The sequence below is a fragment of the Pezoporus flaviventris genome, unplaced genomic scaffold, assembly GCF_033815535.1.
Source record: "Pezoporus flaviventris isolate CSIRO_AGI_PZ_B2104156 unplaced genomic scaffold, CSIRO_AGI_Pfla_v1 ptg000002l, whole genome shotgun sequence".
Taxonomy (NCBI): domain Eukaryota; kingdom Metazoa; phylum Chordata; class Aves; order Psittaciformes; family Psittacidae; genus Pezoporus; species Pezoporus flaviventris.
Window position 1 is genome coordinate 35,296,082 of NW_026892550.1, and position 24,443 is coordinate 35,320,524.

At 35.7% G+C, this 24,443-nt stretch overlaps 1 protein-coding gene across 3 annotated transcripts in view; it reads left to right on the forward strand.

The window, feature by feature from the left end:
* Positions 1-1,973: 1,973 nt before the first annotated feature.
* GLRA3 (glycine receptor alpha 3) overlaps positions 1,974-24,443 on the forward strand; it is a 74,604-nt gene continuing 52,134 nt past the window's right edge. For 2 of the 3 annotated variants that reach the window (XM_061474830.1, XM_061474814.1), the window contains exons 1-3: positions 1,974-2,411; positions 19,295-19,422; positions 24,305-24,372. In XM_061474830.1, the coding sequence (XP_061330814.1) occupies positions 2,293-2,411; positions 19,295-19,422; positions 24,305-24,372 (315 nt within the window). In that variant the 5' untranslated portion in view covers positions 1,974-2,292. Of the gene's footprint in view, positions 2,412-16,612; positions 16,642-19,294; positions 19,423-24,304; positions 24,373-24,443 lie in introns of those variants that run through there. The other variant, XM_061474824.1, reaches the window with a different exon arrangement.

Sequence of the window (24,443 nt, forward strand, 5' to 3'; positions counted from 1 at the left end):
AGGGAAAAGGGAAGCACTCTACGCTGATTCTGTAGAGCACCTGCCTCGACAGACTGTCCTAGAGCAATACAGGTATTATTTACTTTGTTTGCTATTATGTTTTCAGTTAAGGGTTTAAACAGCTTCTGTTCATGACCGCTGTTTCCACACAGAGAGAACGGGAACAAAAGGATAAACTTCTTGAAAATTTGGAGTACTGAATACAAAGGGCTCCTGAATTCATGTAACCACTACTACTGAAAAAAAAAAAAAAAAAAAGAAAAATTAAGAATGAAACAGTTCAGGGAACAGAGGAAATTTAGTGATATTCTAGGACAATTCTTAAGCCATACACTTGGTACGTATCAAAAAAGAAATCCATACTGGATTGAAAATGTGTGGTAGGTGTTATTATTTAGTGATACCCATTGGAACAACCTTGAAGAGCTAAAAAAAGTGTAAGGGTATGGCAAAATAGAAAATATAAATTAAGAACTGAGGTAAAAGCAACATGTGAGATATTTTTGAAACAAAAAAGACAATATACCTGGAGGTGGAACATGTGATTACTGTAAAGATTTCTAATGAAATACCCTATTTCTAAAACACACTCTATCCTTGGATATAAGGAATGCATAAAATCCCTCTTTCTTATTTCTTTTCTGCATCTTCTCTACTGAATGATCTTTTAATCTTTTCTGTTCTGTGTAAAAAGTTTTTCTATGTTTCATTCACTGTCTTTCTGCAATTACTTCATTATGCTTCCCTCAGATTTCAGTTTCTTTTACTCTGCTTCATGTGCCTAATCTTGATCAACCTTTGCCTTTTTCCACATCTGCTTCCTTCTTCAGCACTTGAGCTTTTTATAGCATTTTAATAGTTAAATTAGACTCTGGCCTGAGACAATCACATGGTCTGTGCAACTAGTGGAGCTGCACACAGAGTGGGGCCGTTGTCTAACACCTAACACAAATTAGTGGCTATAGGGGAAAGGAAGCCAGCAGATTATTTTGAGGCTAACACTGAGAAGGAAGTGCCTAGCCAGATATATTTCACATATGCAGAGATCTCTCCCTGAACTACTCCCATAGTTCCCCTTTCATTGGCTCTCCAAGACATGATACTGGTGTTCAAAGGCCATTGCTTTTTAGATTCACAGAATATCCCAACTCTACAATCTTAGACATATTTTCCCTTTCTGTCCCTCTCCAGGTATATGTCCCTTCCTCACATTTATTATTTTACTGCATACACAAACCATACAGATTTCACAAGAATTTCTCAAACAATATTTCTCAAGATCACTCAGAAATCTTTATCCTTTTCTAATACAAGCAGCTCCTGGCTTGCATGAAATGTTGTTTGCTTTCTTTAACAATAACTGTAATCATTTCTCCTTCCTACTGTCACCTGTACTTGTAAACTCATTCTCTGTTCCTCCCTCTTCTCATTAACAACTTTCAAGTTTCCCCCTTACAATATTCTTTCCCTGTTGCTTCCCATAATCCCTTCCACTCTTCTCCCCAGAAAAACTTTCAAACTCTTTGGATCTCCCTAGTAGTCTGCCTCACGGCACTAGACCATCTTTTCGAAAAAGTGAAATTGAATTGAACAGGATAGACTTTTTCTGTGTCCATCAGCACTGAACTCTCAGGGAAAAGACTGAAATAGGATTACACACACACACACACACACACACATTTCCTTAAGAAAAGCGCTATAGGTGCTATAGGCAAAGCAGAATAACTCCCATCCCTCTTCCCATAGTGGCAGACATTCCGTCAGGGGCTCTTCTGAGGGCAAACACCGGACCCGACCCCCAAATAAGCCCTCCCCGCGCCCCCAGCGGTGTCATCTTCCCTTCCAGGGGCAGACCCTTCAGGGCGCCCCTCGTTGTCCCCGGTCCCGCCCCGCCGGCCTTCGCAAGCCACGGCGCTGCGGGGGGACGGCCGTGTCCAGCCCCCGCCTTGCCACCCCGCCCGCCCCGCGCCGTCGGGGCCGCAGCACCCCCCGCTCCCGGGATGCGGTCGGCTGCGGGGTGCCGGCTGCTGGCAGGAGCCGGGGCCAGGCGGGCGGAGCGGTGGGCTCCTGCCGCCGCCGCGGCTGGGATTAGGCGGCCACTCTGCTGCGATGCGGAGCGGCGGGGCGGGCGCGGCGGGGACCAGCGGGAAGGCGCAAGGCGCCGCAGGCAGCTAGGCGGGCGGCGGGCGCGGGGCTGCCGGAGCTCTCCAGGGTGCTTGGGACGCTCCTGCCCGCGAGGAGCAGCTCAGCTCCGCGCAGAACCGAACCGAGCCGAGCCCCGGAGCACTTCTGATGCCTCGGACACCACCGCTCCAGGGCTCCGCTGAGCCTCCGAGCAGCATGGCCCGGATTAGGTACCTCCGAGCGGCTGTGTCGGGATTTTACCTGTGGGAAGCAGCGGTACTGCTCAGGTGAGTTACCCTCGGGGAAGCAAAAGTCCCCCCGCCGGTTTCTCCGGGCGGCTGAAATACCCCGGACTGACTTGGAGGGCGACCCCGGTCACCGCTTTTCCTCACCACTAACGCCCGGCCGGCTAACCTGCGGCAGCCAGACTGTGGGCACAGGAGCTACATGCATGGGGTCTACGCTTCGCAAATGACTTTGTAACATTGCACTGACTCGAATTAGATTTCACATTTTGCGAGCTGAGGGCTGTGCTTGCCCTTCACCTGTACGTAGTAAGGGTTTCCCTATTTTATCACTGTTTTTTTTAATCACTGTGAATTGTAACATTAGTGATCTTGAAATTCTTCAGGTGCAAAGTGTCTATATGTAAAAGTTATGGAAGATAATCTGATTTGGGAACATATAGACTTCTTTTTACTGTCAGTTCTTTTCAGTAAAATAAAAATCAAGGATTGCGTTAGGTCAGAGAAGTCTTATACAGGAACAGAAAGATGATAGCTGAGTGAACAGAGGATATGGTCTGCAGGATTTTCCTTGAGAGGGAAAGCGTTTGCTGTACTACTAGTAGCCTAGGATTTGTATTGTGAAAGATAGCAACAGATCCATAAATTATGACCTGAGTAGAAAACTGAGGTTCATATGTTTTTTCTACTTTCTGCCCAGCAGACTTTTGCTAGCTGAAGTAATGCTATGATTTCAATGCAAGCATTTTTTTGATACATAGCTCTGGAATTGTGATGACAACAGACTGAAATAAACTTAAGTCCTCTGTTTAAAGATAAAGGAAACCTTAAAAAGAAAAATCAGACATGTGAAGAAGCAGAGTTCAATATCATTGTTCATTCAATGCTGATGCAGAGTTAGCCATGCTTGTTATCAACAGAGTCTAGCTCTGGATCACAATAAACAGACTGTGGCATACAACATGACAATTCTGGGCTATTTTAAGAATCACATTGTTACTTGACAAAGATAAGAAAGAAAACTTATATTTGAAAAGTGGTTCTCCAGGGAGACTTCAGGGATTATACATGTAAGATATCTATAACCTCAAAGTTAAAGTAGTAGCATGTAGCAGCCCACAAGGACGGCACACTTCACAGCTGCCCACAGGTTTTTAGCAAGTCTTTCCTTTTGAAGTTAGTTTAATGGCCTGTTTTGTATCAACGTAGCTAAATAGTTTATAATTTTTTTTATTGCAACTGTGCTAAAATAAAGAGATTTTAAGAAACTGGGTCACATGGTAGGGATTAATTGATGCTGGGAGGAAAGAGTAAATGCATATTACAGTTTAGATTTTTACAGTTATATTGAGTATTTAATGTTCAAAATAGTAGTGTAGTGTAGGCAATGCAAGCAGTACTGTGCTATTATTATTCTATTTCAATGTACTTACACAACTTATTTTTCCTTGGTGTATTACTTAAATGTCACCCTACTGTGGAATGATTCATCCTTTATTTTAATCATATAATAACGCATATTATATTCCAAGTGAAAAAAAGAAAAAATTTTAAAGTCAGTGTTGGAAAACATACATATATTTTGCATCACATAATTCCGTACTACTATGAAATTGTTTCAAGCTGCATACAGGCATCTTATTTTGCATACGTTCAAATTATTCTGTTCAGTGATCAAGCAACTGTTGCATTGCACTAGTCTTCTGCTCTTAAATTGTCATTTTATCACAGTAAACACAGTCACTGGTGCACAAAGACTATGTATTGTGAGAAAGACTTCAGAAAGCTGCTCAGAACTTATGTATATCTTTGGTATGTATCTCTATATAGAGACTGCTGGTGATTTTAGGTCTAGCAGTATTACCTGAGATACATGAGCCAGTTCAAGACACACAAGAGTCTTCTCCATGCTTTGAAATGGAAAAAGCATTAAAAAAGGGGGGGGGGGGAAAGGGTTTAAATAATAAACCCTTTAAAATTCCCAAGCTTCCTGAAGCCATTAATTTTATTTCTTTTCCAACTGAAGTAATGTGAAATTATTTCCATTGGAGCAAAGGGAACAGGGAATAGTACAATGCTGCTTTCACTCTCTATAGGACTATAGATTTCAGCCTTAGCACGTATATAACCCCATCTGTGAGAAGATGGATATGCTTGGAATTTCTAGGAAAAAACAAACCTTGTGGTTTGTTTTATCAGATATTATAAAAAAATAATGTACCTTTTTTTGCACCTTGTAACATTAACACTTTTCTGTTCTTCATTAACAAGCACTCAAGGATGTGTGAGAAGACTGAATGAATCTAACAGGAAAAACTTTCAATTCTTATCAAACAGCCCTGAGGCTCTTTAAAGTTATTGTTTAAATGATATGTCTGTAAAAATAGACATTAAGTTTTATTTTCAGTACAAGTCAGATGAAAGTATAAAGTTACAAGCTTGCTACTTTAAAGTTTCAGGATTGGCGTGTTTCACAAGATGAAACTGCACCCAATTCATTTATTTTTTTAATAAATTTTTCACCTCACATCTAAAGGCTTTTCAAGTTGAAACGACAGAAACAAGATATATATTGATCATTGTAGGATCTAATTATCAATTTGATTAATTTAATTATGGAAGACTTATGGAAAGAATAAAACACTGTCAATACTCTTTCATAATATTGTTCATGTTTTTAATACAATGTCTTAGATAAATAGTGTACTTATTGATAATATCTTAATAGATTTTAGACATGAAACGCAAGGGTCTAAGAACTCTATTACATTTTCAGGGATATATCTGAGAACTGAGAGAAGAGCCATGCTCAGACACAAAATAAAAAACAGTATTATTTTTAATAACTGGCTGGCCAAGCCCCAGTGTGATATTAAGAACAGGGTGGAGACATAAAATTAAATGTGAAAGGTGGGGAAAATAGTTTAATGGAGTTTAAGAATAGGTTCTCACAAAAGAAGGAAAACAAATACTTCTAAGATATGCTATGAAGTTATAATAATCTCTAAGACCAAATATTCCTCTGAGTTTTCATTAATGTAATAGTGCTCACAAAAATTCATTTGCATTTACTTGGATTCTGACAGGTCACACTGCAAGCTAGATTATATGTGTAGTCAAATAGCTTTATGACAGCTCTTGAGCTTGCATAGGCACCAGCATAGGTCTGTTAGAACTACATTCTCAGGGAATTTTCACGGATTCTGCTTTCTCCTTAAAGAGTATAATATTGGTATTTTACATGTAGACCTGTGCATGGGAAAGCATAGGATGAAAAGGTAGGTGGCACTATAAAGATGCAAAATAGATTCTCCCTATGATATTTCTTTAGTTATCTATATTAGCATAGACCATGAAACATGCCATGATTAAATTAGTTCCTCTTTCCTTGTTCCTATCATTACTCCATCAGCCTTATATTGAAGGAAACAGTACCACAGACACAGCTAGTTGCACTTAGAGACCAGATTCTTCTGAAAAAAACTTCCATGTAACCTAACTCTGGGGCATGCCTGAGCTCACAGTTAACTGATTTTGAAATTATTCTTGCATTACATTGGAAATTGTTTTCAGATGAATAGCTTTAAGAAACAGAAGTCAATATCCTTTAAGCCAGCATTAGTTCCTCCAAATAATGAAAGAAAAAGAAATGACAGCTAAAAAATATTAAATCTGACATATCAAATCAAACAACTTTGAAAATAAAAATTTTCAGATGTTATAAAAAGACTTCAGTAGCTTATTATTATGTTAAGAATTATACTTACAATACTATTCAAGAAACAAAACTGTCTGTTAAAATCAGGATGTGAACAAATTAGCATGGATGTCTTAAAGGCAATATAGTAATTCAAGATGAGAGCACTGAGGCACAGTACCTTTCCTCATCAGCCCAGATTTAATTTGAAAACATAGTTTTCTGTGGGATAAATCAGTCAACAGGTTCCACGTCCTAATGAAAAAGATCTGCTATGTCTCAGGGAGCAGCAAGGAAAAGGAAGGTGATCTGGGAGTTCAGGCTCAGAGCAAGACAGGCAGGAGCAGGATCCTGCCAACAAAGTCTGCAGTCCCAAAGCCCCTGTGCAGGAACAGAGCAGATCGAGTCCAGACAACCATTCAGACTGAGAGACAAGATGAGTAGTGATGAGGTAGGTCCAAGGTCAAGCCCAAAAGTCAGGTCAGAAGGTTAGAATAGGAAGATACAAGGCTGGGTAAAGGTATACTTGCACAGTAGCTTGTGTAGAGTCCAAGAGGACCTCCCAAGAAATCCTGAAGGAGAAATAACAAAAAAAAAAAATTAAAAAAAAAAAATAAAAAAAAAAAAAACAAAAATGACATCAACGAAACCACAACCCCAAACAAATAAATAAAAAAAGCTCCTGAGAGGAGTAAACCCCTGCTGAGGCTTATATGACTTTTTGTCAAACAGCTTTGCTTCAATGACGTGCTGCCAAGCTGGATTCCTACTGTGACCAGGTAGCCAAACCCCTGTGATGGAGAAAATGTGCTCAGGGTCCTTGCAAAATATTAAGGGGAAGAGCATTTGGATTCCCTTGGAGAATGTATCCATATGCAGGCATTTTACTTCCCAAAACTCAGATAACGAGAAAGTGTGTGCGGGGGGGGGGGGGGGTTGGTAGCCAAAAAATGTAATTCAAATATCAACTATACCAGTGAAAGCACTGAAATCCTTTTGAACCAAATAGCAGTTTTGTCATAAGTAGGAATTTGATCAAAATTTTTAAAATCCATTTCATATCTATAATTTAAAAGTTATATGTATATTTTTGAGTTTATAACATTATAAACTGTAAGAAATATGAATAACAATGACATTTCAATTAGAAACATGAATCTTTTAATTCTTACTGTGCTAGTGGCATTTTCTTACTTTTCAACCTCTTCTAATTCATTCTTAGCCAATTGATGCTAACAGCAACTGAAAGCAAGTAATACTGTGAGTTAAGTGCTATGCTTCTCTATGATGAAAAATGCAATAGCTTCTCTATCAGATTAGTCTTGTCCAGATAGCCTAGGAATCATGACAATTAGAGAAAATGAAAATTTTTATAAGATTAAATCTTCTTGTTTTAACAGATTTAGAATGCAAGCTTCAAATGACCTTACTGGGTATTATGTAATAATACCTATAGGGAATTATTCCAGCAAATCAGCTTTTCTCAAGTAACGAACAATGAAGAGCCCTTGTGTGTGGTGTTGCATCTTCTCCTTTTATTACTTTTCCTACTGATCTTTAAGATATTTATTGGAAGAATCAGTAAAAGGAGATAGGAACTAAAAAGGAGTAGCTTTACTTTCACTGGTATGTAGGCGTTGTGGACAGATCAAGTAAAAGGCATCTTTTTGAGAATATCAACTACCAGCAAAAAGGGAACATCTCAGAGAACAGGAAAAGACACAGCTAGAAACTATGTGCAACAAGAATGGAGGCCTAAAGCAGAAAAATGAGAAGAGCACCAGGAAGCAGAACAGTCTTCACAGTAAAGTTAAGAGAAAAAAAGGTGAAAATATTTTATGCTATACTTTTTTCTAGCACAGGTTCTAGTCCTTATTTTGTATGGCTTCTGAAAGAATATGATCCTCCCTGACTGATGTTTTTAGGTGCTGTGTCAATACAAATGCTATGTAGTGAGATTAAAAAAGAAAGAATGAAGGAAAAAAGTACCAAAGTAAACAGCATATGGTTATAAAATTAGAAAAGAATGTATTTTATTATTAGTCTTTCAGGCAGCTGTCTAATGAATTGCTCCAACATTATTCAACAGCAAACAGGTAATAATTCTTAGTCTATACTGCAGTGGACTTTCTACATAACAAAAACTTCGTCTATACTTTTCTTATGCCATGTACCACCATGAGACCATACCACCCTCTAGAACATACAAAATGAGCAGGGACAAGTGGGGAGTGCCAGGGACATTTGCATGTAGGAAGTTCCCTAAGGAAGATCAGCCCTCTTCAATATTATTATTACTGACGTTTCTGTTTGGTGAAATGGAACATTAAAGAAATGCAGTTTCCACGGGAAACAGTTTGAGACCACAGAAAATGTAGAAATGTTCAAGAAGGCTCTGGCCTGTGATAATCTCATGGTGAGTGATGGACTGTTGGAATACTGGAGCTACACAAGTGGTGGGGCTCCTGTCTAACACAGATCAACGGCTATAGGAAAAAGCAAGCCAGCAGGTTATCCTGAGACTGTTTAAGTGAAACAATAAAGTGAGTAGAAAGCAAATGCAGGAGTATTAAATAATCTCAAACTGTGAGGTGGAGTTAAGTGCTATTAACCTTTACATGATTTTTACAGATGAAACTAATCTAGGAAGGATATCATAAGCAGAAACAGTACAGCTATGACATTTTAAAAAGCAAACTTTTTGCCTCTTCCTGATTAAAATTCAAGCTGCAGTTATAACTACATAACCTTCTGTCTTAATATTTTGCCTTTTGTTGCATTCCATCTTTGCTATAAAATATGCATAAAAATACATTTGATATAAAAAATATTGCAATACGCTACTCATCTCACCATTGCCCAAGGCTTCACATACTGTGCACAGTTTGCATAAGACTCCACTATGTCTAGAATTTATCTCCAGTTTCTTACAAAATACTTTTTTCTCCCTTTCAGGCTTTTGAGAGGTAAAAAATGAGTCTAGTGTAATTCTACCTATGATCTCTCAGGATCCACAAGCACCAGAATATATAATTTCCCAGATGACTTTCTATAAAACTGGCTAATCTAATCATCTAGTTTTTACTTACAATTAATTAACTTAAATTTCACAACTACCTACTCAGCAGAAATGCCCAGAACATACAGTTATACCAGTATGATTCTTCAAAAGTTTGGATATTAAAATTATTATTACTTTATATCTTAGTGGGAGACTGCAGAGCTCATGGACTTTTTTGTGAAAAGTTGGTTTATAATGTTCTGGGGTAAAATGGGGCTTGAATGTTAAAAAGATCCTAAGGTTTTCTCCTGCTGAAGTGTTTGATTTCATAAAATTGTGGAAACTGCACTGTTATCTGTTAGATTCAGTAACGTACAGGAGCATCCATGCCCTGGGCATGTGTAGGCTAAGACATATTCATCTGCAGAGAGCAACTAAACTTCCAGTTTTGTGAGCAACATGTCTGCTGGCTAAGGGTGCCCTACTAGGTAAATAAAATAAATGTCACAAAGCAGTAATTTGTTGGCAAAAGTAAGGTAAAACTTTTAATTTTTTGAAGGGAAAAACAAAGGTTTTGAAATCAGTCAGGACTAAAGCACTAACTTCACACATCTAAACTATGACTACATTATTCCAAGGTAAATGTTAATTCCGTGCCTAAGCATGTACACAATATCTCCATGAAGGGATGCTCATCTTAGCAGTTTTCCCTGATGCTCTTAGGTCAGATCCATTACCTCTGACGCAGCAGCATTAGAACTAAAGTCAAAATGGACAGATTTCAGCATCAAAACTGGACTAAATCCCATAAAAGACTTTTTTTGAAACCCATAGTGTGTTTTCTCATTGCTTTATACCGACAGAAAGAATGCTGGATGTAATTTTTTGGGTGTTTGTTTTTTTTTTATAAAAGAGGAAGCAGATTTATCTGCAGAGTTTTCAAGATTTCTTAGAGTTTGTTTTAACTCTTAATTTGTAAGAGTTAAAGTAAAATAAACTATTTTCTGTTTTGCTGCAGATCTTGCATGCTAAATATTGGATGCTCAATTGTTTTCAACTTAATATTGTAATTTTTTACTACACAATGTGAATATGAAATGCACCCACTGGAAAGAATAACCATGATTACAAAAAGTACAATACACTAGAGAAATGGAATAAAAAATTATATTTGAAAAGAGTTTCTCATATATGCATTAAAATTTTACCTCCAAAAGTTATCCCAAGCTTCTAACACTGTGCAAGTTATATCTAACTCTTTATGTATTTTTATTGCTCCTATACACTGATCTTTGGATGTAAGAGTACTCAGATTTTCATCTCTAATAAAAATCTGAGCATAAATGCACTTTTTCAGATTCCTTAAGTAATGGTTAACAGAATGTCCTTTTCCATCCTTCTTAACAGTGGTGACTCCTCAGGAGGTGAAGTGTCTTGCATATCATAAAGGCTACAACAGCATTTGGGGATGTCCTCTATGCCTTAGTGGTCGCACAGGGATGAGGAGGGGGGAAGGTAGTGTACCTGCAGTACATAAGGCTCCCCACCCAGCCTACTTAGTATATGCAGGGGGGCAGAGGGGGATGAGCACACATCATGATCTGTCCTTCACCCAGCATATTTCCACTTCTTTATAGGAAGCTTAGAAGCATCAGGTGATAATTAATGGTGGTGCTGGATATGTTGTACTGGTATAGCAAAGACAAAATATGCATCTAAGGGGAAGTTTAAACAACATTTTCTGTGTGTAAAAAAGAATGTATGTAGCTGACCAGGATAATTGTGGTGGAAATATGAAAGGCTAGAAGCACTGTTTTTTTTACCTTCATATTATTTTCTCTGACTTATTCAATAAGGAATATGCTTCAGTGCATGCATTAGGGATGCTGGGGTCTGTCACTATGTGGCATGAATCCTGCCACTCCCATCATCACCCTGAAGCTCAACCCTGTAGTCTTATACTGAATTATTATAGTGTTGTTTCTAACAGGAATACCAAAAAGGAAAAAAATTAGGTAATCCATATACCTCATGTAAATTAACACAGTTGATTGAACATCACCATTTCTGTCTCACAGAAAATTCCAAAGCCCTGAAAATATTGTGTTGCTTTTTCAATGCACAAAGGAAGTCTAAGTTGCAAAAAGCAGGAAAAACTCTCTGACAATTCTGGGGGTGGGGGAAGATGTTCAGAGAAGTTTTTGAAAATTAGAGTCCAAACCCTCAAGTTCAGTTGCTATGAACATTAGAAAGCTGATGGTGGCTGACAAAATGGAAGGGACACAAGAATATTCCACACAAGCCTGCCAGCATTACATTAAAACAGCATTGAAACAGATATGTTTCTGTAAAGCACTATTTCAAGAAAGCAGTATTTTTTCTACTAGAAATATTTTGGCTTAATGGAAAATTCTTAACCAATAGTAATAACACAGTATCTACACTATAATTAGCTGGCTAATTAAATTTAATGAGAAGTGTTTTGGGAGAGAACTTTATATAGCACTGGGTTCTATTTACTGATCAGTTTTGACTTGTCTGGGTTGTAGGCCTGTTTGTTGAAACATTTTATTTTCAGGCAAGTGACTCTTTAGGATATATTCAGCTTTTTTTTTAACTGAAATTATATCTTATCAAACTTATTTTGGAGATAAAGTCTCATTCTGAGCAGCTATCTGACATGCCCACTGAAGATACAGAACAACACTCTTGTACTGATACAAGCAGATCTTTCTTCAGGCAAATGGAATAGTATTTAATTGAATTGCGCTTCAGTCACCACAAACCCTGAGGTTTTAATTCAAAATAATTTTTTTATCTAGCTTTGATAAATCTCAACCATTTCATTCTACTGTTTTTCCATGAATATTTTTATGAATAATAAAAGAATTGCTTGAGAAGAGACATATTGAAGAAACCCAGTTTTTAGTTTCAGTTATGGTTTTCAACTCATAAATTGGACTTTTAAAAGTAAAACAAGGCAAAGGAGGAACAGAAGACTTAGGACATTCTAAATGGTCATTAAATATGGTTACAACAAATATCTTTTTTTTCTACAGACCTACAGTTCATGGGACACTGTTGCTGTTATATCGAGTCAGAGTAAAACAACCTAGTGGATGCAAAGTAAGCTGTCGGGGCAATGCCACAATAATACTAAAAAATCTAGGCAGTGAATTATAACTAGAAGTCACAGTAATATGCATCTCTGAAATTTAAAGGACATATGCTGTATCCAAAATACAGGATCAGCCAAGGAGCTATAATCTGTAGAATTCTGTTTTCAGTATTCACAAGTTGTTCCTAGATTTGCAAAGAGTTTGCCTTGGGAAAAAATAGTTTGACGTTTTTAGTCTGGCAAAAGTCTTTTTTTAATTAATTCTGCTTTCAACCCGATGTTGCCTCATTGACACCAGTTGAATTGCTATTCATATGCTGGTGAAAGACATCAGCTAGTTCCTGCACAAATTAATCACAAAAATAAATGTAATTATTCAGCTTTGGCATGCATTTATAGAAGGACATCTGGTTTATAAAAGATAATATCCTGAAATTATTTTACTTGGTCATTTTTTCAATCTATCCATTATTCCAGTAACTTTTCTTTGTTATTCAGTGAATATACAAATTATTCATTATACTGAGATAGCAATGCAAGTTCAGACTACCATAAATTTGAGATTTAAAATTTACAGTTCCCATTTTCAAAGATATTCTATTCATTTTAGAAAAGTATTATCTGTCTTAAAAAAAAAAAAAGTGTTAATTGAATTTGGGAAGATCTGACTATCTTTAATTAAAAAATAAGTTAAAATATCTTAAGAAAATTCAAATGCCCTATGGATGAAATTGGCAACAATAAAGTTGTCTTAAATAAGAAAACAAAATTAGAGGGACAACCTGTAGTTTATTGAATCCACATCTTAACTAGAAAGCCATGCCCATAGGATCATAAAGAATGCTGACAAATTAGTTTTCTTCCTTTACCCTAAGAGGTTATTTTTGTTCCAAGAAGCTGTTAGTAAGGCATTGTGCTTTACGTACTGTCACAAACAAAAACAAGTATATGTAAATTTAGCCTTATCTGGAATATAAAGCCCTCTGACCTGTAGAATGATGACCAGGTCACAGTGACTTAATCAGAAGATTTAAGACCCCATTATTCTCTATCTTTCATTTCTGTTAAGGAAAGATGAAAGACTCTACAGTAATCCAAAACTTTTTTAAGCTATAGTCCATAAAGCAAATAAGGTATAAGCATTGTACCATTTCACTTCCATGACAAACGTGACTGAGGAATTCTCAACTTTATTAAGAAAAGGAAAAAATTATGACACCATAAGGGATCAGGAACATCATAAAATAATACTTGCAACTGTTGTCTACCTTGCAAATAGCACCAAAAAAGCTATGTTACTTCAGTCACTGAAACAGAAAAAATTAACTTTTACAAATCTGAAAGGACATTTTTAATAGTTGCATTGAGATGCAATTCTATATATTCTTCATGTAATTTTAATTTCTAGCTATTAAAATAATAAAGAATGGATAACAGTGATCTTAAAATGGAAATTGTTTCACATAAAAACTGTTACTGTGACTGAAAATGTGTTCTGATGTAACACTACTTATCTTTGTAGCATTATATTGAAAAATTAATATGTCCATTCAAATTTATTTAAAATAAGAGGAAAAAAGGGCAACTAGAAATATCTACAAGAAAATCAGTAAAAAATCTAATCACATAAAATATTTAATTTTTTCCTGAGGATTTTTATCAGAAAAGACCTCTTTAAGATCTTGGTGATGCAACACTTCTGGTCCTGTTGAAGTGCCAGGTTTTTTCTCTGGCAAACGTGAGTTAAGAGTTCTGTGCTTCTCCCTGATATGATAATTATTGTTATCTAAAACATTAGAGGATAGGAAAAGCTGAATTTTCATTGCATTAGGAACTGACAACTTCATGACCTACAGGAAATAAAATAAATTTCATTTTTAATTAGCAAGAACCACTTTTTCCATTTTAACAGAAATAATAGGAAATTTGGAATCTCAGCCTTTTTTGAAACATTGTAAACTTAATTCTTTCTTCATATACTCTCTTTAGATTTAGTACCCTCTTCCACTACTCTTTCACCACTAGAAACTCACTTTTCATTTTTCTTCTTATCTTTTTTGGTCCCTCAGAATTAAATTAATTTATTCACCAGTAAAGCTCGAGTAGATTTTTTTTGTGTTAGAATAGAAAGGTGTTGGAAGGAAATTATGTCCTTGCATTAACCTTGAACTGTAGAACTCTGACAGAGTTCATAGCTTTCCAGAATGGCCCTGGCTTTTCATGAATCAATATTGCTGATGAATAGCCTCCAGTAAGAGAAGTGTACTTGTCTTCTGTGAAGGATTTTAATTTCCAGCAGAGCGAAGAGACTGCTTTAAAATTTTATTGCATATTGGCTGCCTGCAGTTTTTCCTTTCCTTATGAGTGTGTAATTAATTTCCTTCAGCTTCTCTTCAAAGATTTTTAATGTAAAGTGCATTTAAAACATTCAATCATCAGCTGGACAGAATGGACCATAAACATAAGATCCAATTGCTCCAGGGGTTTAGCCACACTTGCTGTCTGAGAGAATAAGCCAAGCAATGAAATGAAAGAGCTACTGGACCACCATAACATATGCAAAGCATCATATAACAGCTCTCTAGCATGCATTGTAAGATGAAATACAAAATTTCTATCGCTGAATGGCTACGATGGATTGTGTCTGAGATAGAAGAAATAATTTACGATCAGATGAGAAAAATCAAAACCAAATAAGAGATGTTAATATACTTGTTAATATAAAGACAAGTATATTTACTTTCAAGGTAAAATACATAGGTAGTTTAGCGATGGAAGAAAATGAACATACCATCAGATTCAAAGAAAAGAATTTCTTCCTTAAATCTAACCTGAACTTCCCCTGTTTAAGTTTAAACCCCTTACCCCTTGTCCTACCACTACATACCTTGATGAAGAGTCTATACACACTAAAGCTATTTTTAAGAATCCACCTTGAAGATGAAAAGTTTGAAAGACAGGAAAAATCACTGAAAACCAGTACTTTCTGTAGCACACAAATGATATAAAAGTCACAAAGGCAGTACAATTGACGTTAACTTTGAAAATGTACTTTTAAAAATAAAGCTTTGGTAAAAGCGTACTGAAGTTTGGGACAAATAGTGAAGGGACAGCTTATGAGAAGGAATATGGTGACTCTTCAAAAAAACATGGGAAAGCAATCTGATTTTTGTAGCTTTAAATGTTTTAAAGAACAAAACATTTGTAGAGGTTGTGAAATGGAAAATTTTTTTTAAGAGTTTTTCTCAATCATTTTCTTTTGGAGGAAGGGAAGAGAGTGAGGTTTTCTCTCACAAACATGCCTACTTTAAATAGACATTTCAGAAGCAGATTCATGATCCATGATTTTTCTTGCTAGCTAAATTGCCAGCTGCTACATGAGGTCTCCCATTTAAATTCTGTAGATGTTGGTGCTCTGGCTGTATAGCTATGCTAACTTTGGTAGGTTTTTTTCCAGAGCTCTGTGGTTGTAATTATTTTAAATACATAAAAGAATCAGCAATAATGCAAACATATCCTCATCTGAGGGGTTAGAAGTGAGTCCCATCACCTGCAATTGCAGTCATACATGTCACAGCATCATTATTACTTCCATCTTGAAACAACATGGGGACTTTCTATCTCTACTCATAGTGCTAAACTATTCCTGAACTGAAGCGCCTCACTAGTTGAAAGGCTTTTAATTCATGATCTAAATTTATCCCTGGCCTCTTCATATCCATTTGCTTTCATGACAGTGTTATCTTTTAGTTTAAAATTCTCTCCTCTTTGCAGGGGCATGTCATTCATAGAACACCAGTTTGTTTTTTCCTAGTAGTGGTCAATCTCTGATATTTTAAGATGTCTGCAGTTTATGGAAATCTCAAGTGCAGTTTTCATTCTTAGTTCCATAATGTGCAAGGAGCTGATGCTCATGCAACTGTTTGGTAAGTCAAATAACTAGCTATGAAAGGAATTGAGCAAAATGGGCTAACATTATCACATATAAACTGCAACCCAGATTACACGTTACAGTACAGGCAACTACAAGCCTGCAACCCAGTCCAAGTATAGAAGGGCCCTGAGAAGACACAATTTTCCACTTTGAACTATGTCCATTTTATCCGTTCCTTAAGATTTTCAAGTCCAGAAAGTGTCTTTTGGCAATCTGATTATTTCTGCATGATATTTGTAATGTCTACTCTGAATTTAGTCTGCTTTTATATAATATATTATAGGTCATTCCTTTTCACCAAGCTAGTATACATGAAAAACAATACTTATATTTTGCTGAATTGTTTCTTCCAGAAAGCTGTACTGTCTTGGCCAGTACAATTTGGTCTTCTGTTAAGTTACTTTTACTATTAAACTATTAAACTGCTCGCCTAAATTCCCATTTGAATTTGTCTGTTTCTCATTGATTTTTGTTCTGCCTTTCTTCTTCAGATCAATGCCCAGCATTTTCTGCCCCTTTGAGGTATTTACACTTCAATGTTATTTTTCAATCTTCTTTTTGATAAACTAAACAGGTCAATCTCTTAAAGTCTCTTACTTTAAGATTTCCCTAACTCTCAGAGCTTTAGTGGCTTTGTTCAGTACCTTCATAAATGTCTTAATGTCCTTTTAAACCTTGGACAAGGAATTTGATGCAATATGCAAGAACTAGTTTCATCAATATCATATAAAATAGTAAGTGAACATAATGCTTCTACTCTCGATATTTCCACACTATTGGATAACACAGTAGTGCAGTGAGAACTTTACCACAATAGTGCTGAGTTCTTCAACATGAATTATGAACCCTTCTTCAGACTCAGCTGCTTTTTCCAACTCTGCCCACACTCCCAATTCGTCTATCATCTCTTAACATCCTTCCTTTGTTTATTTTAAACTATTCTACTTAAATGGACAGAATGTAGGATATGGGTTATTTTATTGGCCTCCTCAATATTTATAAATTATTTATTTATTTATTTTCAACTCTTAGTCTTAAACCATTGATAATTTTGTTTTTCCTTTCCAGATGGTAGATGGCAGTGCTGAACACCATTCTTACTATGACTCCCTACAATATCTTTTTGTCTAGAATTTAGGATGTGGGTGCTGTTCTAGACAAGCCGCATCTTGGCTGTGATGGGCTGCTTTTCATTGTCTAACATTTTTATCCCAATATAAATGTCTTCAGCTTGACCTAACAGTTTCAGACTCAAATATGATTTTCGGTAGGTCATGCACTGTGGCAGACATGTTTTTCTATCTCAGTCCATGAAACTTCAATGGCAGTCTTGAAGGTACGGCGTAAAGCTAAACTCTCCTCAGATTTTAAGTGAACACTTATTTAACAGACAGAATAGACCAAAGACAAGAGTAATTATAGACGTGGTGATTCCAATTCCAATTTAGAAATTTATGAACAATCTATAAATATGCAAATCAACTCACACATAGAATAGAATAAACACTAGATAACAAATTAAGCAGAAGGATTTCAGTTCTCTGTTTTCAGTTGATATTATTATTTAGAAATTGAACTGAGTTTTAATTAAAATATGAGTTAACCACAACATTCTAGAGGTTTCTATGTTCATATTCTGTGCATGTCCAAGTTTGTAATACTCAAGACTTAATATGACATAATTGCTAATTTAAGATATTAAATCCAAAGTTCACATTTGAAGACAGATATTTTTTAGCAGACCTTCTAAATGGAGTTTGCTGTAAAACTGTAACTTCTCATGTCCTGAGTAACACAGTGTTTGGAGGAAAAAAATTACATTCCTAGTCTGCAGTTAACATTGCATCTGCATACACACATACCTGTATGAAATTTTCCCATTTTGGAACTCCATCCATTGCTAACAAGCAAAGTCCAGCATAGGTTTTTTACATGTTAGAAAATTCCTAAGGATTTTAGGGTTTTCCCTGGGCTTACTTCTAAACAAAAGCATTTTTAAGCACTTCTAAAAAAAGTGAATTGGCAATAATAAGAGACAGCCAAGCAGGTAAGAAGTCAGAAGAAATGGGAAAAGCTCTTTATCTTTTTTGAGACTGCAAAAGCCATGAATGGTTTTATTTGCATTGTGTATCACAATGTTACTCAGAAATTTATATGTGTATATATATATATATATATATATGTATTTGCTGACTGTATTGTTTTTTCAATGCATTGGCCAGCACTCAAGTAAGGGTTCCACAATAACAGTCTTTTTCATTGGGTCCACATGGCTGATTGCACTGCCAATACTCTTCTCACTTAGCATGTGTGGAGCACACTTTAGAATGTCAGTGAGAGTTCTGTATGCATATGGAGAGGAGGCTATATGAGATGACATTTGCCATGTGGCCCTGAGATAAAAATTTTGCCCTAAATTTTGCCCCTAATTCCTTCAGTAAGTTGGTTTTATTCCACTGCGGCAGGTACTTTTTTTTTTTTACAGAAAAATAACCTCTAAGACACAGATAAAGAATACCATTTGCCAAGAGACTGTTTAATATGTAGAGTTACGTTTAAATATCAATATAAAACATCAGCTGAACAAAAATTGGTGTAGCAGTACTATTCCATGAAAGACAAATAAACTAGATTGGAAAAGACCTTGAAAATCATAAGGTCCAGCCTTTACCCTAGGACTGCCAAGACCACCAATAAGCCATGTCACCAATGGCCTCATCTACACATTTTTTTGAAAACTTCCAGGGATGGTGATTCCACTATGTCCTTACTATTTTCTTTCTCATCTGGACTTCTGTTACACCACACCCAGTTAAAAAAGATTCATTACAGCATAGACTCCAAATTATGACATTCCACATGCACAGCTTTTGTGTAGATGACATAGTTTAACTACGTGATGATGAAATGACTACCATTGACTGAAAGTCTTATTAATCTACAAAATCCTGAAGAAGAGGTAACAGCAACCTATAACTAAGCAGCTTAACAAAATAAAATTTACACATAAAAAAACAGATAGGAAAAGCATTTATTTGTTACTACTATTCTTGAAGTATAAACTAACTGGAAAGGCAATCTTAGCTTTGCTATTTTCTTGTTCATACAGAAAGTAAATTACAAAATCTCTAACAAAATTTCATTTGTTTGTTTGTTTGCTTTTCCTTGCTGTTAGCTTGGTAGCCACAAAGGAAACAGACAGTGCAAGATCGCGCAGCATGCCGATGTCGCCATCTGATTTCCTGGACAAGCTAATGGGAAGGATGTCAGGCTACGATGCAAGAATCAGACCAAATTTCAAAGGTAATTTCAAATCTAAACTTTTAGTTTTTCAGTATTTCAATATTCCTTCTCACACAAATGCAGTTCCTGAAATAAGTATGAAAACTAAGAAGTACACTCACTGAAAAAAAAACAAACAAAAAAAAAAGCCTTCTTTTGCCTTTCTTTGTTGTGACAGTTCATTTCAGCAGTAATATTCTCTATTTCTGTCATTTTTACAGCTTTCCAAATACAGACCTTTTTCAAAATTAACCTATCACTAGGTTTCAATTGTCTAATACAATTAATTTTTTTTTCTTTTTAGGGTTTAGTGGTTTTTGTTTGGGTTTTTTTGGTTTGGTTCAGTTTGGTTTTTTGTTGTTTTTTTTCTTTTTGTGGTGGTGGTGGGTGGTTTTTTTTCTAACTTTTTTTATAATTTTTTGACATCTCCAACTCCCAGAAATGTAAGTGGTTATGACTCTATTTGCTAGTGTTGTCAGAATTTGTCCAGATTGATTCAAAAAGACCAAGTTGTTTGCCAAAGTACTTCCTCACAGTAAGCTATAATCAGTTGGTGCTGTGTATATACAGTTATTAACCCGGATTTAATGCAGCTGGAAATGTTTTGCTTTTAATAAGTTAGTGGTGTTGATATTTCTCAGAAAATGATAAATGTGCACTGGAAATTCAAACACATCAGTAAGCGATTTACAACAGTGATCAATATCCCAAGCAACCACACAGTATAAGTCCCTTGGACTCTCCTTGCCAGAACTACTTTGAAGGATGTTCTGTTTCCTGGCTTCCTGGAGGGCTCAACAATACCAAATTTTTTGAAAGTAATGTAAAACACTCCATTTCTAATTTTTTTTTTCTTGTTTGAATGGTAGCTCTTACTTTATTTTTCCTCCTTATTAAAGTTACCTTGACTTGTTGCCACAGTATATTCTTTAGCATGCAAACTGCAGGTTCAACCTAAGGTAAAGTTTTGCTGGGCAGAAGACCTCAGGCAAAGTCTAAACCCTGCAGTTTTTCTTCTTTCTTCTTTGTGTTTCCTGAAGACCTGCATACAGGCGTTTAAAAGTGAGTTTACAGCTTAGGAGTTGATTTAGAGATTGGATTTTGGAGATTGCCATGGACATCATGCAATCAGTGTTCTGATGGAGCTACAGTGAAGAACAGGCAGATGATTTAAAGACTAGCAAATTCAATACAGTACTTCTTGAAAGTATAATTCAAAAAACTTAGAAACTTGTTTTGTAACAATTGAAATTTAAAGAGACAAAACCTAATTTGACATTGTTCTTTTTCAAAAAGTGCACGTTCTAAATCTTCTAGACAGCTACACACTTTGAACAAATCTGCCCAGAATGATTCAGACCTATCACTAAGAATAAGTATCTCCTTCAGTGACTTTGCCACTTTCTGGTGGCAAGTGCTGGGGTTTAATGCCTTTTTGAATTTGTAATGTGGCAACAATTTTAAAGAAACAGAATGAGTACTAATAAGAGAATTCAGCCAATAATTTTAAACAATTTATTCTTCCAGTAAAATTCCTACTTAGACAAGATCTTTAACTACTGATTTTAGTCATAGATAACTTTGGTCAATAACATGTAATTATTTTGTCTGAATGCCCTGCTTTTGGATAAGGAATTCTGCATATCTGTTCTTGTTCAGCAGAAATAATAGAGAAGACTGTTGGTATTTATTTAGCTATGGAATAAAACCAGAAATTTAAGAAACCTTGCAAAATCTTTGTTCTAGCCACAAATTATTTACTTTACCCAGTAGATCAAACCTATATAAAGATGCTTCTCTTCTTACTCAGCTGTCCCACATCCCAGACTCTCTGTTTCTTATAAATATGAGAAATACTTTATCGCCTTTCAAATTTGGACACAATTATGTAATCCATGTGTAAAAATTGTCATGGCCTCAAGATGCTCAGAATTAATCTGATACAGAAGAGGTGTTATAATTTTAAATCTATATCGCCCAGATCACAACACTGATAACAACGTGTTAATTTTGGAAATGTGGAAATTTTGGGATTTACATAGGAAAGTGTAAAGCATTCCTTGCCTTTGTATTGCCAAAAAGTACTCACCTAAACATTAGTTTAGGAGCTTCTTAAACCAAGATTTAATTTAAAAAAATAAATTAGATAAATATGTTCATCCCATCACTTCTGGAAGCAGTTTTGGCCTTTCAATGCAGATCCATGGGGTAACGCACCAGCAATCACCTTGCAGTTTGAAAAATCACTATTTATTCCTAAAAGCAAGTAACTTTAAAGCAAAAGGCACCGTCTTTCATTTAAGACTAACATCTTTAAAGACCCTTTGAAAAAAAATCATGTTGAAAAGTTATTAAAACTCCAAATAAACTAGTTTAATTAATTTAATTATATACTACAATTCAAGTTAATACTTATTTAATCTTATTAGACTGCCTTTACTCATGCGCTCATCAGCTCTTTCAGAGAGTTTCAGTAGATCTGAGAGACACTATTTCAGCAAAAATACTATTAATCCACACCTGTTAATCACAATAGTTGTCCTAATTTCTACCAGTTTGGCTGGTACAGAGGTAAGGTTTACAGGGATAAAGCTCATTGTCAATGTCATCCACTATCACACCTGAAGTCTGATTAGCTTTTTTAATTCAAGTTACACTTGCTTCCGCTGATAACAAAACTGATGCAGGTTATAGCTGACTCAAAGTGATTTATATTTCCACACTTTTACAAAGATTTTGTTATTGCCTGGCTTGATATCACCTCAGCCTGTCAGTTTGTCCTGATCACTTAGTCTGAAACATCTTCTACAGTCCTCATTCAAATCTTCCATCAGAATAGCTACAGTACTTGACACAGCAATTGGGGACAAAAGATGCTCAAAGACTTAGTTTTTCTCTTCTGACCTTCTTCACTTTCATGGATACTTTTAATCATCTTTTCTTGAATTCACCTTCCAGATGTTGGCAGGATTCTATTTTTAACTCCTTGCAGATAGTTATCACTGTTAGCATTTGTGTGTCTAGTGAGTGTCAGCTCTGTTTTTTTCTCCTTGTCTTTAATCTGTGTTCCATATGTCTGAGTTCCTGTGTTTGAATATGACTTCCAGTTATAACAGCTTCATTTGTGTTTCTTTTTAATATGTTTTGGGAAGTTCTTTTTTACTCTCAGCACAGTATCTTTAAATAATCTCTAAATCATTTGTAAGCTGGTTTTAGCTTCTCCTTTTGCACTGTTTTTAACTAGATGTTAACTATACTGTTGTAATACTGCTTTTGAAATTAAGCATTGTAGTGATTTATGGCTTTTTCTTTATAAAAGCAACTATGTTTTTTGATATAGCACACTTATACCTCAAAGCATAGTAATAATTTAAACAAGGTAGTACCATACCAAATTTGAAATGATGACAAACACTATAACATGAAAATGCTTTAAAAGAAAGCTGTGTTGCAAAGAAATAATCTAACATAGCCAAGAAGTACAATTTTCTCCCTGACAGTTTTTATTGACTCTGCCTTTGTTCATCTCCCCTGCTTTTTCTTTTCCCCTTGATCCTTTTCGGGAGCTGTCTATGTTAAGCTTTTACTGAATTCTAAGAAATACTGAATATGCTCAAGAACAGCTCTAAATAATTAACTGGATATCAAAGTGAAAGTAGTGTCAAAGTGACTGCAGATCAATACCTCCTTACTTGAGAATTCTGTTCCATGGGATGCAGTCTTGCGTATTACAGTGACTGAAGTACACGTAGTGATGTTTTGTTGAAATTGCTACACAGTATTTCAAAACAATTATTGCTGTGAAGAAAGAAGAATGTTTCAAATTTTTTCCTATTGGCAGAATTTTTAATGGATGTTCTGGATCTTCAAGTATTTAATATTGAGTTCATTGGTCACATTAGATTTTTTTAGTTGCAAAGCCTCAACAGTTGCAGGGAAGATGTTTCTTCAATGACCCTAAAAAGAAATATTATGTAAGGGTTTGTAAGACCAATCCTCAAATTCCAGATACAAATCTTTCATTACTAGTGGCTGCTTAAAACTACAAAAAGAAACCAGGTTCTCCAATCCTGAACTGGATTATTGGTATAGAAGAATATTAAAGGGCAAGAGGGTGATCAAAAAACCTTGTAATGGAAAAATCTTGTTTCTGCTGCACAGAGATTGAAAATGATAAGATTTAATGGACAAATTAACATGCTCTACCACCATGCCATTTTTATAGAGACTTTCAGAGAAATAATTTAAAACCTTTTCCATGAAGAGACAATTCATTGTTCAGTTATCATAATGACTGCGCTGCCACTACTGATTCATCACACATGCAAGATAAGACAGAACAGTTGCCTGAAGACTCATGGTAACAGAAAATTCAGTTTAAACAGATTATTAACCGTTTTGTGAATTTGAGACGAATGAGAATAGAATCTTTCTTTCTTATCCACTTTTTTTCCGGTAAGCAGTAGACATAAGAGCAGAAATGTATTTCTGTTACCAATGATGACAGATAACATTAAAGGTAGCAGATGCCTTGAGTGAAGGCTATTTTTATCCCTAATTGTTGTGAGAAGCGCATACACTGCTTGCTGAAACACCCATGAAAACCTGGGTTACTATATATTTCAAACAGGTGCTGTTTTTTTTTCTTTTTTTGCACAGAAACATCTGTGCAAGTTAATAATCAACTTTGTCTCTTTTTATTATTGCTAAAACTGTCCAGTCAAGTAGCCTACCTTAGAGAAAAATCAAAAAGAAATTTATTAGGAACTATTCAATTTGTGCACTAAATGAGTTGTGCATGTAGCATTATTTCATCCTAATTAAATTTTTTAAAAATCATATTTTTTTATATTTTATAGTCAGTCAGTAAGGTAAAGGAACTGTTTTTTTGTTTCTTTTGCAGGCCCTCCAGTTAATGTCACATGCAACATATTTATAAACAGCTTTGGATCCATTGCAGAGACAACCATGGTAAGATATTTTACCTCAAGCAGTGATTAAAGTTCAAATTAAATGTGCTCAATGAGCTCAAAAGCTAGCTA